General features: G+C 43.1%; 1 protein-coding gene across 3 annotated transcripts in view; it reads left to right on the top strand.

Moving 5' to 3' along the window:
* SMARCA2 (SWI/SNF related BAF chromatin remodeling complex subunit ATPase 2) overlaps nt 1-15,993 on the top strand; it is a 1,851,064-nt gene that overhangs the window by 1,315,351 nt on the left and 519,720 nt on the right. For all 3 annotated transcript variants that reach the window (XM_078675722.1, XM_078675721.1, XM_078675720.1), the window contains one exon: nt 14,156-14,374. In XM_078675722.1, the coding sequence (XP_078531848.1) occupies nt 14,156-14,374 (219 nt within the window). The remainder of the gene's footprint in view (nt 1-14,155; nt 14,375-15,993) is intronic.

The following is a 15,993-nucleotide window of genomic DNA, read 5'->3' as shown; positions in this document are numbered from 1 at the left end:
GTTTACACAGCAAAATGTGACTATGGTGTAGTGAAGTAAGGTTGGTTTGATGTGCATTGTGTTGCAAATTATATTGTTCTTTCACAAGTCTGAGGCCAGAAAAACCTGCAGTATTTTTACTGTGAAGTATTATGGCTTAGCTAGGTCTACTAATTTACATCTAACTGCCGTTTTGGTTTGCATATAAAACTGAGAGAGTTGTCTCCATATATAAAGTCCTTGTCATTCTAGCATTCACGGAAGCTTGGAAATGAGTACTTCTAAAATGATGTTTGTGGTACCTTTCTCAACTTAAATATGGTGTTAACTTGTGGTAAATAAATAATTAATTACCGGTTCTATTTTTGACTGGATACAATATAAACAGATAGCTCAATAAATAAGAGTCAAGATACGAGGTAGCTGGAGTATACAGGCTTTAATTAAGCATAAAAGGACAGGAACAGGACAGCCTGTACGGGAATAGGATGGCAGGGCCCGACAGCTGCCGGGGCAGGATCTGGGAATGGCTAGCAAACTTTAATAACAGTGCACAATATTTATAGTTAAACAAAATACATTGTATTCAGTACAGTAGGCGTAGCAGTAGGCGTGGTTTCGTAGCAGTCGTGAAAGATAAGGCATAAGGTGGGTGTAACAAGAGGTGTGTACAGGGCGTATACATAGACATGTGATGCAAACGTAACAGAATATGTCATAAACGGGGCGGAAACATGGAGTGGGCTACCTGAGCAGCTGGGACCTTTAACCTAGTGGTGCGCGCAAACTGGCAATGACGTGTTACCAGGGAAAACTGGGGCTATGACTTCTGCACTAGAAGAGGAGACGAAAGTCTGGAGGGTCAGAGCGACATGTACCCAGGCATATCTGGTATCTAGTGTTTAGAGTACATGTTGATAGAATCCAAAAGTTATCAGGGCAAAGGCTAACAGACACTAAGGCTGGTGCATGCATTATTCTACATGTATTGCGGGTGCAAGGAATATTCTATGAATATGAATACAGTATTTCTCTTACATGGAGACATAAAGGCTAGACCATGACGGAAACTATTGATGCGATTCAGTAGCTTAGGAATGCAGAGAAGGAGGGCTGGACTGATAACTAGAATCATAACATACTCTTGGCAGACTGGGAGGCAGAGCCAGGCCGAGCCGGGCACTGCGTGGCAAGAAGTAAGCTAAGGGTCAGGGATGCAGGTGGGGGCTGTATCGCTCCTCGGAGAGGGTTCAGGAGACAGGAGCTGAATCTGAGTCCGGGCCCTTTTGAGGCCTAGAAACGGGGATAATTCAATGAATTAACGTGCACACTGTAAAATGTGGCAACGTAGGTTTGCATAGGCCTGATATTCGTTATATTCACGAAAACTGGAAACTGGCATACTAGAGATGGACACAACTGTAATTGCGTCTTTAATCGATCATAGGGGAATACATGCATATCGATCATGCACATATAACGTAACATGGGGAACACGTAGGCACATATAACATGGCAAAATTTACTTTTCCACATTCCCTCCTTGTGCCCTACGTTTCCATCAGGAAACATCTATATTCATGATACCATCTATCATTTCATATAGCATCATTTGCTCGTCTCGAATTGTCTTGGAACGGGACTTAGGACTAGGAATACAAGAGGTAGCACAAATGCCGCAAATCGCAGGGCCACATTGTATACAGAGGCAGCAACTGAATAGGATCATTACTGCAATACCTAGAAATGACAATACTTTCCATCCCCAGGCAGATATGATACTCCAGAGCCAACCGGACCATGTCCAGGTGCCTGGATTCTGGTGTAACTGATGGGCAATTTTATGAAGTCTGGTTATAGCTGAATAAACAGACGGCGCGTTATTAGGAATAAAAATGCAGCAACTAGATCCGATGACTCTACATGCTCCTCCTCTATCGGCCAGTATGACGTCAAGAACGAGACGATTTTGGAGCACGACAAATCTCATAGCAGATTGCTCTTCGGTTAAGTTACCTAGAGCAGAAGTAGTCTCATTCACTACTGCTTCAAGGGTTCTGGTTAGTCTACGTATTAACTTACTATTCTGGACAGGTCCTATAAAGAAGAAGAAACCTTTATTGAAATCTTGATATTGTTCTAGAGTAGTTTCAGTTTGATCGACAATTGGGGACTCGATCTCCCTTCTATGCCTGATGTGTACTAGATGTGTGTTTATGTGATAATCAGATGGGGCTAGAAAAACTGCTGGCAGTAGGAAGGCAATGTAACAGGTTCCATCCCAATCGAGGGGCAGACGAACATATGCGGTCTGACCACAAACAAAATAAGAATGACGTGAGGCTTTGAAAATAGATTTCCCACTGTCACTATACTCGACAGTAGTAGTACAATCACTATGTCCTACATGTGCGGAACCATTCTTTCTGACACATAATTCGCCTTTGACTGGTAGTACTGAAATAGCAGGTAAGTCTGGAGTAGTGTCAGACTGAACATTCAGGACCATAAAATTCGAAGAATAATTACCTAAATCATAAACTTCATTTTCTAGATCTAACCCTGTTCTACGGGGATGACCTTGCTTGTCTGGAAAACATGTTCTATTCAGAAGGGACATATCATTTGAAGATGACGTTAACATGGACCATGCTCCACATGAACCATTATGTGAAAACGGATAAGGAAAGAGTGGCAGAACTCCCTTCGGTGTCTGGAAAGGGGGGAGTCGACCACACACCCAACAATTTGTAGCATTGCTGGTCTGGTGTGAATAGTGTAACATTCTGATGAATGTGTTATTACGCATAGCAAGACGATAGGATAACTCGTGAGGAGGCAGATCACTAAATGTGTGCTCTACTGTAGCATTAGAAAACTTATTTACATGAGGAATTGGAAAACATAAATGTAATGCATAACTTGTGCAGGTAACCATCAAACTTAGAAACAATAGAAAACTTAGAAAAACGATACATCGGATAGAGTTTTGACTAACTCTCTCACTATGGGGGTCTATCTCATACATGTCAGATACCTGTCTAACCGTTTCACCCGAGAGGGACTTAGACAATTAAACTGGCTGACTTATTTTACTAGACCGGAGTTTTAATTTATACTCCTGCTGCGGAGTTTTCTCTAACAGAGGAACATTCAGTTCTGGATTTGACTTAATGTCAGGATTAGAGTCTGGTTTCAGGCAGTCTCTGGAAATGGAAATGTCTGTAGAAATGTCATTAAAAGTCTTGTTTCGGAGTCCATGAAATTTCTTGATGTGGGACAGGTGGACCCACCCCTTACGGCCTTCCAACTTCACGGCCGTGCGGGTGGTCAGAAGGACTAGTTTCGGCTCCTTCCAGCGGGGCTCCAGCGGACTTGAACGATCAAAATTCCGGACCAACACGAGGTCGCCTGGAATGACTTCATGCGGTTTCACCTCGGTGTTGTCTGGAAATGCGGCGGCAACCTGTGAACGACAAGAGTGTAGGGCAGACATCAAGGAAGCTAGGTAATCTGTCAGCATATTACTGGAAACATCTGTAATACTGCGGGGTCTAGGTGTACCCCACATATTTGGGGGGCGGCCGAATACGACCTCATAAGGGGACAGACCTGATCTGGAATGTGCAACCATTCGCATGAAGAATAGAGCAACTGGCAGGGCAACTAACCAGTCTACACCTTTCTCTTTACATGTCTTAGCAATACGGATTTTCAGGGTTTGATTATGTCTCTCTACGAGACCGGCTGCTTCAGGATGGCGCACACAATGGAACTTCCACTGGTACCCTAACAAAAGGGAAACATGTTTCATCAACTCAGATGAGAATGGCTGGCCGTTATCAGAATACACGACCCTAGGGAGTCCATAACGGGGGAAAAATTCACGAACCAACTGCTTGGCAGTGGTCGCTGCTGTGTAATCTGGAACTGGATATGCTTCTGTCCACCTGGACAAAGCGCATACCACTACAAGAACATACTTGAAACCTCGACATCGCTCCATCTGAATATAATCCATCTGGAGGACTTCAAAAGGGTGGTCAGGAGGTTGGAATCCACCTTGTTCCACCGGGACACTTTTACCTGGATTGAACTGACAACATATCATACAGGTACGGACTTTCTGCTTGGCTGCAGCTCGTAAGTGCTTGTTGAACCAAAGGTTCTGAATACTATCTAACATGGCTTTTTCTCCTAGATGTGCTGGACTATGTGCGGTATTGATAATGACTTGAACCATAGAGTCGGGGAGAAACCATGTGGCTTTTCCCTTCGTCACCCATCCCTGATCTGTCTGGACCCCTCCTTGTTCGGACCATTTCTTGATTTCTTCAGGAGTAGCATGTAACTGTATGTCTATGACATCTTGTGTAGGGTCCTTAACTGTCATACATGTAGTCTGTTCTGGAATGAATGTTGGTGTCTTGTTAACTGGAATGTCTGGTGTCTGAGCTGTAAGCTTGGCTGTTCGATCTGCTAGATCATTACCTTGGGAAATAATATCAGTAACTTTCGTGTGTGCCTTGCACTTCATGATAGCGATAGATGTTGGTAAATGTATTGCATCTAACAGAGCTTGAATGAGGAGACCATGCTGAATCTTGGTTCCATGAGAAGTCATGAAACCTCTCTCCTGCCAGAGCACTCCGAAGTCGTGTACAACTCCGAATGCGTAACGTGAATCTGTATATATGTTTACTTTTAGGTTCTTGGCACGTATGCAGGCTTGGGTCAGAGCAACTAGCTCTGCTGCTTGAGCAGACAGGATGTCAATACGGTGTGTTTCAATAACTTCTGTTTCAGTAGTCACTGCATACGCGGCTGCTAGTTCTCCTGTACTAGTTCTCATACATGAACCATCCACATAAAGTGTCAGGTCGGGATTAGGTAATGCAATGTCTGTCAGGTCTTGTCTTGGTTTTGTCATAGTGTTAACAACTTCCACACAGTCATGTGTGGCAGGATTTGAAGTAACTGACGGTAACAGTGTAGCAGGATTTAGAATGTTGCAGCGTCTGATTTCTATGTGTGGCTGGAACAGTGTCAGTTCATAACCTGTTAAACGTGCAATGGTCAAGTGCTGAGTCTGGGTTCTGTTTAAAAGAACTTCCACGGAGTGTGGAACTTGTACTGTCAGGGAATGTCCTAACACTATGGAATCACTTTGTCTGATTGCTAGAGCTGTGGCTGCAACTGACTTGAGGCATGCAGGCAAAGCCTGGGCTACTGGATCTAATGTGCTCGAAAAATAAGCACAAGGCTTGTACTGTCCTGCTTGATCTTGTGTGAGAACAGATAATGCTGTACCTTCACGTTCTGTGACAAAAAGTGTAAAAGGCTTACTGTAGTTCGGTGTAGCTAGAACAGGTGCTTGGCATAAAGCTTTCTTTAACTCATTAAAAACAAGTGTATGTTCAGATGTCCAAGGGAGGACAGTCGATACGGCTGCCTCCTGTGTCGTTAACTGTATCAGTGGCTTTGCTAGAAATGCATACTGAGGAATCCATTGTCTGCAGTAAGAAGTAAGGCCGATAAAAGCATGTACCTCCTTCTGTGTCTTGGGCTGTGGAAGACTCGCTATCAACTGGATACGGTCTGGTGTCAACTGCCTACCCCACTTGGACAGTAAGTGGCCTAAGTAGATCACTTGCTGGACACAGAACTGGAGCTTTGAAGGGGACACCTTGTGCCCCTGCTCAGCCAGGAAATACAGAACCGTAAGTGACGCTCGCTCGCAAGCACGCTCAGAACGGGCTGTGATCAGTAGATCATCGACATACTGGAGCAGGGCAGTGTCAGCTGGCATGTGAATATTGTCTAGTTGTCGTTTAAGTGCTTGACTGTAAATACTAGGACTTTCTGTGAAACCTTGAGGAGCTCGTGTGAATTTATAGCTCCTTCCATTTAAACAAAAACCGAAAAGGTACTGGCTATCTAGATGAATCGGAACACTGAAAAATGCATTCTTGAGGTCTATTACCGTAAAAAATATGGCTTCAGAATCAATAGCTGTCAATAAGGAAGAAATATCTGGGACTACTGGATACTGGGGTATGATACATTTATTAAGTTCTCGAAGGTCAATCACTAATCGATATACTGGAGGTGCATTTGGATCAGTACGTTTCATGACTGGAATGATAGGAGAATTACATACATTGGAGTCAGTTTCTACGACCACTCCTTGAGCAATGAGCTCATCAATAATTTTGGATAAGGCTGCTACAGCCTCAGGTGGCAATCTATATTGTCTGATTCGTGGCAAGACTATACCTTGCTTGAGAGTCACACGATGGGGTGTGATGTGCATAAAACCTACATCAGTTGGACCTTGCGCCCATAGATGCTGGGGGACGTTCAGTAATCTTGGATCAAAATCGCGTAATACATAGTGACCTTTAAAATCCCTTAAAAACAATCGGACTCCTTCTGGGGAACAGCAAATTACTGCACCTAATTCTTTCAATGTTTTAATACCTAACAAATTTTCTGGACATGATTTCGTAAGTAACAAATCAGTAGTTCGGGACAATGGACCAACTTCTAGAGTAACTGGTTTTGAAATCTCGTTCACAATAGGCTTTCCTGAAAATTCAAGGGAAACATTTCTAGAGCCTGAGAGCGGAGCCCTGGAACCTCGTCATGACTGATAGTAGTCCTACTTGCCACTGTATCAATCAAAAACTTTCTGTCTTTCCCTAATACTTGACTGTGTACATAGGGACCCTCTTGATCTACAGGTATCTCGATGAGAGGCAAGCCTACCTCCCTCTCTAGGCTGTTTCATGAATACTGTTGATACTCTGGATACTCTGTCTGGGCATACTGGTACATCTGTTGTGTAACATGCTGTGTTGCAGCGATAGGCTGCGATGCTGGAACTGTCTGTTGTGCATTCTGCGGTGACTGAGAAGTCTGTGAGACTTGTTCTTGTCTAGGCGGACGTGGTCTTTCTTTAGTCTTACCAGTGGCTATGTTGTGTTTCAGAACTGCACACTCGTTTATAAAATGACCTGGCTGTTTACAATAATTGCATGTCCCTTTAACGGGAGCTGCAGGATGACTGGCTTGATTCGGACCCCTCTGACTGTCTTGTGGAACAGATTGTGCAACTAATACTTTCATTTTCGTATCTTTCATACGTCTCTTTTCGTGATCTTGCTCTTCCCTGATTCTATTCTGGTGATACTGGAGCATCTGAAGCATTTGTGACGGGGTATTAGCTTGCCAAGTACTTTCGACTTTCAAAACTCGATTTTTAACTTGTGGACTTGAATTCTCGACTAGTTTAGTAACAAAAAGATGAGGGTATGACTCGCTACCTGTCTTCAAACCACTGTTTATGATAAAACATTTTTCGAATCTAGAATAAAAATCACTAGTATCTTCATCCTGTTTCTGTTTGCATGCTGAGATTGCATCCCAATCTTCCTTTTTCGTGGCTAATAATCTTGGCAAAACCTGAATCAATAACTCTGGTAATTCTTTACATTTCTCTCCAAGACCGGTACCTGGTACTCGTGCATTATCTTCAGCTTCTAGAACTGCCCAATCGATCTTTTTCTCTCCCACCTCCCATTCTTTTTCCTTGAGTTTTTCATATACCCCTGCGGGCAACAGGACCTTTAACATTTTAATGATATCTGGATAAGTGTATTCTCCCATACGGAGCATGTCTTTTAATTCTCGATGGAACCCTGCTGGATCCTTGTCATGACAGGGAATTAACTTCTTCATCTCTAAGAGTTCCATCTTGGTAATCGGGGTGTAAACAAATACTCGTTCTAGATCGCCACCCGTTCCTCTAACTGGGTGTACTTCTCGTAACGGATGCTGTCTATCTATGTAGAATGGTTTACTTTCTGGAGGTGAGACATGAACAAAATGCGGATTCAGAAACGTTCTATATTTGTGGCGCTGTTCTAGAATGGTACTAATTAAATCGGTACCTAAACCTCTCCATCTATACTGGAGTAACTCGTTCAGAACATCATGTAACGGACCTGGATCAGAATGCTGGCCCTCATACAGTGTAATGAGGTGCTGGATCATATACATACCCACCAGTCGCTGCTCGGCTGGGGGCAGTTTTAGAAACATTTGTGCCACTATTTCATCTGGAAAAGTGGTAGAATCAGTAACCCATCGGACTGCTGATCGGGCTAGTTCTTGTTCATGCATGGTACTAAGTTCACTATAACCGATACGTGATTTCAGAATGTGATCGGTAGCTTGAAATACTTGTTCAAGATTCTCTTGTTCTAGTGCTGGAAGGTTGAAGACATTCTTGTGTTCTAGGCGTAAATGTCGGTCTGGAAGTCTAGATCTACCTACATACGCTATTCTGGCGGTATTCTCGTCTTCTACTTCTTCAGTATCAGTGTTGTCTTCTTTCTCGCTTACTTGTGCTGCTTTACGATTGTCGTGTAACCTTATTATTTCCTTACGAATTTTCTTGTACATACTTTCTATACTACTGAGTGTCTTGTGTCTACCCTCGGCTATATTATCACTCCACCTTGTCAGAACTTTCATTTCGGTCGGATTTTTAGTCGGACAATCTTGTTCCCTTATTAAACAATTGATTAGAAACTTTAATAGCATGAGCTGGGTCTCAGCTTTCCTTAGAGACATGATTTCGCCAATACTTTCTGGATCGTCTCCTGTACGGATGAAACGATATATTCTGTCTAGATCTTCTTTCATATTCGGTAGGGTGTCCAAATACTCGGTCACCCGTCTTACGCGCAAGGAATATATAACCATATTATCATCGCCTGGGACTGGATCATAACGGCATTCGGTAAGAGCTCGTCTGATATCTGCAACGGACTGATATTTGGGCGTACGCTGTAACGCACGTTCATGTAACTCGACTAACGTTACACGTTTGTGTGGCGGCGGGGTACCAGGAGGACCTCCCCCCGCGGCCCCTAAACTGGAATCGTCGACTGATACTCTTCGTGCTGGCAGAGTGACCGATGTAGCGGGAACTTGTACTATGGGCTGGACCGGGGGTACCGTAACAGGTGCTGTAACAGGTGCCCCGGTGGCTGGAGGAACAGGAATTACATTATTTACTGGAGCTGGCGGAGCAGGATTCGCATATTCTGGGACTGTGTCGTCCAAATAGGACGAGAGAAAAATATCAGCTGCGGTCGGTTTGTGACGTAGCTTAATCGGAACCAATGTCGGCGGAAAATTACATGGTGCTTCCGGGGTTGCTTTCGGCAAGCCCTCGGCAAGAAGAGGATACATACCCTTAATGAGGGCATTTCTCTGTCTGTCTGACTGTTCGGCTTTAACTCGTTCACCTATTTCGATTAATTCCCTTTCTTGGGCTCTTTCTGAGGATTCTCTATTTAATTCTGACTTTCTCATTTCTTTTTCGGTTCTTTTATGAGATTCTTTGCGCCATAACTCGATGGCATCTTTCTGGGACTGTCTGGATTTCTTTTTCCATAATACTTCTTCTACTCGCATGATGCACTCGGCATCCCATGTACCTGATACAGGCCATCTATATTTCTCTTCTAGATCTTTAGTATACTCGACCCATAAGTCTAGATATAATATGGCACTTATGCCATGCTTATGATACATAAAATGACCTGGACTGTCCCTAGGCGGGACAGGAACTGCTTCCTCGAGCAGACCTTTTCTAGTTTTTAACTGACGTAACTTAGAGAACAGAGGCATGACTAGACTGGAGTCTAGAAACAATACAATACACAATAAACACAATAATAACTTTAAGAAAACAAATCACTCATACCACGACATTGAAAACACATGAAATAACATTTAAAAATAACGGTTCGGACAAAATACTACCTGGAATACTGAGAACAGAAACACATGAATTTCTCGAGAACAGAACAGATCTTACTGGAATGACTAGATGCACTGCTAAAACAGTACGAAACTTACCGGTCCCATAATGAGACACGTCAGGACCCGCATCCACCTAGGTGGACACTTCGTGTTGGATCTGTGTACCCAAACCCACGGACCAGAGACAAATTAATTGACCCTGTCTAGATACTACCCCAGCAACGGTACTCACCGGCCAGCAAGAACGGAAGGCCTCGGACTGGACTGGACTGCTACGACGACGGACGGACGAACTTCGGACTTCAGTTACAGGTGGGCCTCCGGATACCTCGGACCTTGGACTCTCGGCTTGGGCTCTGGTCGGGACTCGCCGCGTTCCTCCACCGCCTCGTCTGGACGCTGGACCGCAACCTCCGTCTCCTCCGTGGGCCTGAGGGATACTTGAAGCAGAAATATCTGCACGTGCACGGTATGGTTCCGTCACGGCTGCAGAGGATCAGGGGGCCTGCGTGGCTTCTCCGGCGCGTGGGGAAAGGGCAAGTCCCTATTCGGGCGCCATTATGTGGTAAATAAATAATTAATTACCGGTTCTATTTTTGACTGGATACAATATAAACAGATAGCTCAATAAATAAGAGTCAAGATACGAGGTAGCTGGAGTATACAGGCTTTAATTAAGCATAAAAGGACAGGAACAGGACAGCCTGTACGGGAATAGGATGGCAGGGCCCGACAGCTGCCGGGGCAGGATCTGGGAATGGCTAGCAAACTTTAATAACAGTGCACAATATTTATAGTTAAACAAAATACATTGTATTCAGTACAGTAGGCGTAGCAGTAGGCGTGGTTTCGTAGCAGTCGCGAAAGATAAGGCATAAGGTGGGTGTAACAAGAGGTGTGTACAGGGCGTATACATAGACATGTGATGCAAACGTAACAGAATATGTCATAAACGGGGCGGAAACATGGAGGGGGCTACCTGAGCAGCTGGGACCTTTAACCTAGTGGTGCGCGCAAACTGGCAATGACGTGTTACCAGGGAAAACTGGGGCTATGACTTCTGCACTAGAAGAGGAGACGAAAGTCTGGAGGGTCAGAGCGACATGTACCCAGGCATATCTGGTATCTAGTGTTTAGAGTACATGTTGATAGAATCCAAAAGTTATCAGGGCAAAGGCTAACAGACACTAAGGCTGGTGCATGCATTATTCTACATGTATTGCGGGTGCAAGGAATATTCTATGAATATGAATACAGTATTTCTCTTACATGGAGACATAAAGGCTAGACCATGACGGAAACTATTGATGCGATTCAGTAGCTTAGGAATGCAGAGAAGGAGGGCTGGACTGATAACTAGAATCATAACATACTCTTGGCAGACTGGGAGGCAGAGCCAGGCCGAGCCGGGCACTGCGTGGCAAGAAGTAAGCTAAGGGTCAGGGATGCAGGTGGGGGCTGTATCGCTCCTCGGAGAGGGTTCAGGAGACAGGAGCTGAATCTGAGTCCGGGCCCTTTTGAGGCCTAGAAACGGGGATAATTCAATGAATTAACGTGCACACTGTAAAATGTGGCAACGTAGGTTTGCATAGGCCTGATATTCGTTATATTCACGAAAACTGGAAACTGGCATACTAGAGATGGACACAACTGTAATTGCGTCTTTAATCGATCATAGGGGAATACATGCATATCGATCATGCACATATAACGTAACATGGGGAACACGTAGGCACATATAACATGGCAAAATTTACTTTTCCACAAACTGATAAATCCACTTTTTAAGGCTTTGTTTAAAGGCATAAAATAAAACTTATAAGGAGAGGGGTGATCCCCAATCCATAACACGTACTCCTTCATAGGACCATCTATACACAATGATAACTCCAGGGTAAAATACATTCGGAGATAATCCTAAAAAATAAGTAATGTGCCTCCTTCTATTAGTCAGGGTCAGAGTATGGTGTTGATGTCTCTGTTTCTAGGATGCTGAGCCCTTACTCACCCAGTGGTGGCATGCTGCATCGTAGGTGCCACTCCTCTCATGCCAGAGCTTCTGACACTAGTGGGCTCCACCACAAGGTTCAGAGGGCGCTTATGGCTAAGGTAGCTTTTTTTATAATTTTAAAAAGAACACAATCACAATGATGCTCACTTGATAATCGAGGGGTATTCTTTCACTAAAGTGAGTTAGTGAGTTCCAGGCACTCTTCACGGAGGAAACTTTCTTACATATACGCAAGGCTTAAGAGGAGAGAGACACCGCAAACACTGTACCAAAGTTTGTGTTACATGTTGAACTAACCAGATTGTAAGTGTCCAAATTCTCGGTCGGCACTCGAAAAGAAGCTTATAGCGTTCCATACAGATGCTAGATGGGTGTGCAGAGTCCTATATTGCGCTGTTGAGATAGACTAGAGGTATTTCTTTAATAAGATATCAAAACACGTTTGGTTTGTGCATTTCCACACAATGGAATTTCTATAACAAAATCAGGATTTGCACCCTTGTATTCACTTGTATATGGCTATATTACCAATACACCGATATATGGTTCACCAGTAGTTCAAAGACACTTCCTGTTCACAAGAATGGCACCACATTCACCATTCTAGAGATTATTCCATTGCCCAAAATGTGTATGGCTGCCATAGATTATTTTGCAGTTCTAGGGCTTTTCAACACAGGATCCCCACTAGCACACATATTACCTTGGTGAGTTCCCTGTAGTAAAACCTTGTCAAGAGATAAACTATCACAAATGCATCTGTCAGGGTGGCGCTAGGTGCAGTAGAGACCTCAAGTAGATAAGTGGTCTCATTTCTGTTGTTGCTTTGACTCATTTTCTAATGGATGTCTGGGTTTAGATTAGCTGTATAGACCCAACATTTAAAATATTCTGTTCTACTGAATGTATGTATTTGGACCACGTATGGAGGAGTCGCAAAAATAAAATACAGAAGGATACTAAACTATAAAGTCTGTAGAGGTTTGCAGTAGTGCTATCTTTGACACTAAGCTTTCCCAGTGTTCTCAAATTTTTTTTATTTTTTTTTATCTGATCACCACTCATATCTTTTTCCCCTCTTCTTGGCTGTTTCCCCTTTCACTTGAACTCTTTCTTTGCTTTGGAAAAGAGTGGTAGTGATATAAGAATTGGCATAGCTGCTGGGGCAGGTTTTGTTGTCATGGAGACACCCTCCAACTAGCTGTAAAGTTGGTTATGGTTTCTGACGCCAACCTACTTGCTGCTGCCCACCTTCTGTTTTTTCTCTGCGCTTATTTTTTGTTTGGGAGTGACCCACCTACCAATCTCCCCCTACCCACCCCATACCCTTTTTCTCTCCCCGCCGCTCTTTGCATTGATTTGTACCTCCTAAGGAGTAACTGCAGTGCTTTTAACACCCCACCCCCATGACAGATGGTTGTTCTTGACATGCCGATCCACTTGACAACCTCTAATATAGAGTATAGTGTCTCACTAACTATACTTACTAATTAGCTTTTAGTTATACGCCTACAGGTCCTAACAATGTTCGTTGTGCACATATTGTCATTGCAATATGATGTGACTAATAAAATGCTTTTTTTACAGAGAAGCGCCTACGCAAATTGCATATAACCTTACAAATTATCATTACTGATATGCAGTTCACTAATGACTTCTGCACTACGATCTTGCATGAACTCTAAAGGATGAATGGTTGCCATGTCCCCTTGCTTAGCAATAGGGCACAAATCAATTTAGTCCAGTGGCTGGTTATCAAGTGCTCTCACTGAAAAGAGGAGTACAGTGCCCCGTCATGTCACACCCACCAGGCAACCACCATATCCTGGCACATCATTATATAACATTATCTCTCCCACAAGGCGACCATCTATATGCCTTTAGAGCCTTGTCACATAAATGCATCAAGGTATGCGTGAAAATGTTGACATAGCTCGTTAGATCAGAAAACAAATGTAGGGTAAGATTCAAATGAAAAAACAATGTTTGTTGTTTTATATTTTTTCTACTTAATGTGCAGTATTCTGAAGGTCTAAGGTATGGAACTGGGTATGCTTTCCATGCTTCCTCTGTTCCATCTGGCAGGTTTATTGTCCTCCGAACTGCAGTTTACAAAATGAGGTATAATTATATCTGTAATTCCAAGGGTTAGTTAAATCTAATGAGGGGTACTCCATAAAAGTGTGCATGCAACACAAGCCATTGGTGTGAATTGCATGACAAAACACAGTAGCCATTAATAAAATACCAAGGAATGACTCTTGGTACCCAGAATGTAATCTAAATAAGGTGAAGTTTCTTTTTTTTTTTTGTTTTTTACCACCCTAGCGCATGGATCTTGACCGCCGAAGGGAAGATGCTCGCAACCCAAAACGGAAGCCCCGTTTGTTGGAAGAGGATGATCTACCATCTTGGATCATTAAAGATGATGCTGAAGTTGAAAGACTTACCTGTGAGGAAGAAGAAGAAAAAATATTTGGAAGAGGGTCTCGCCAACGCAGGGATGTGGACTACAGTGATTCAATGACAGAGAAGCAGTGGCTACGGGTAAGTATATTATATTATTATTTAGCTTATTTTTTTCACTTTTGTTGACCTGGTAGAAAATAATCATACAGGGGTTCGAGAAGAGGCTACAGAATACCCGAAGCTGCACAAATGATAAAAAATGTTAATGCTTTTATGACACTTACTAATTTAACTCCAAGTGGGACATTGTCATACAATACTTCTTACATGTTATTTCTTTGTTAAACTTGTTCACTAGATACACTGAAACCAGATTTATTTGCTGGTACTACATATTTTAATAAAGCCTAATGTGATACAGCTATGGTTTAAAGCAGAAAGTAATAGAAACGTTTTATTGTTGGTCCTATATTAGCAGGAGTTTGCTTTATTTGCAATATAGAAGTGGCAGAATTTTTAAATAAGCATAATGAACCTCCTAAGATATGTCATATCCCCACTCTCCTAATGGCGACCTGTCACAGAACTTGTACACAATGGCATGGGTTACACTGCTTCTGTCATTCAGGTGAATTACTCGGGAGGCCATGGGAGGTTATTTCCCAACTTTCCTCTAATTCAAACACACTGGTGTCCTTGCACTGACAGTCATTCAGCTGCCAGGCTAAGCGCATCAGTGAGGGTGTCTGTTTTGTTCCACGTGGCCTGCTTAGTACAGCAGAAGTGGAGCGCATTCACTGGCATGGCACAAGTAATCATGCTCTTACTGAATACTCCCCAGGGACTGATAAACCCTCTCTTATCTTATTATTCTCTTATTAAAAGTGTGAAACAATTCCATTTGGCCTATTTCAGAGGCTTATGTGAATTAAAGGTTGTTGGTCAGGCATCTCAACGCTCCTGAATCGTGCTTTTACCAGTGAGTTGGCGCTTATTTTTTTACATTGTGGTTATTGGTATAAACTTTGCTGTTAAGTTTTTTCTTTGATTTGGGTTAAGGTTAAGGACTTTTTGCAATTGCTACTTGTGAGACTTAGTTTAGCCTTGGAAGCAATATATTGATTTGATTCTGTGGTGATCAGGGATTGCAAGACTTTTGGGAGTCAGGGTTTGAAGTCCCTCTGGTTTGATTAGGGTAATGAGGGAGTGCGGTCTCTTAAGTTTGGGTTTTGGTTGCTGCTGGTATTTGCTACTGAGAGTTACTTTTCCATTTGTATTTAATCTATACCTTGGATTATTTGCTGCCTATTACCTTTCCTTGTTAGCTGTGCTTGCTTGTTATCCCTGCCTCTCTTGAATCCAGGCCAAACTTGTATTTTTGGCATACTAAGCAAAAGATCAGATTTGGCTAGCCTTCGTTGAATCTTCATAACTTGGCTGTGCGCATTCCTCCTCTTCTTTTCTTCATATACTGACTGTTATTCCTAAACTGTTTATTGGTTTGACGTGTTAGTGTCCTCGCAACTGGATCCAGTTTTTATAGGATCTACAATAAAGTCCCAGGCTGTCCGACTGTGAGAAGATATGCAGACTCAGATAGTAGCCATCTGAAAGAAACAGGTTAGTATTAGATTCCTTACCTTAGAATATCCCCAGGCGTCAGACTGGATCTGGAAAATTTTGCGTAGCAGTACCCCAGCGCATCAGTAGGCGTCTTCTGCGGCTCCGCGTCCGTCGTTGGCGCCGGGATGGCGTCG

The sequence above is a fragment of the Lissotriton helveticus genome, chromosome 2_1 (assembly GCF_964261635.1).
Source record: "Lissotriton helveticus chromosome 2_1, aLisHel1.1, whole genome shotgun sequence".
NCBI classification, from domain to species: domain Eukaryota; kingdom Metazoa; phylum Chordata; class Amphibia; order Caudata; family Salamandridae; genus Lissotriton; species Lissotriton helveticus.
Note: the sequence above shows the minus strand (reverse complement) of the source record. Positions and strands in the feature narration are given on the sequence as shown.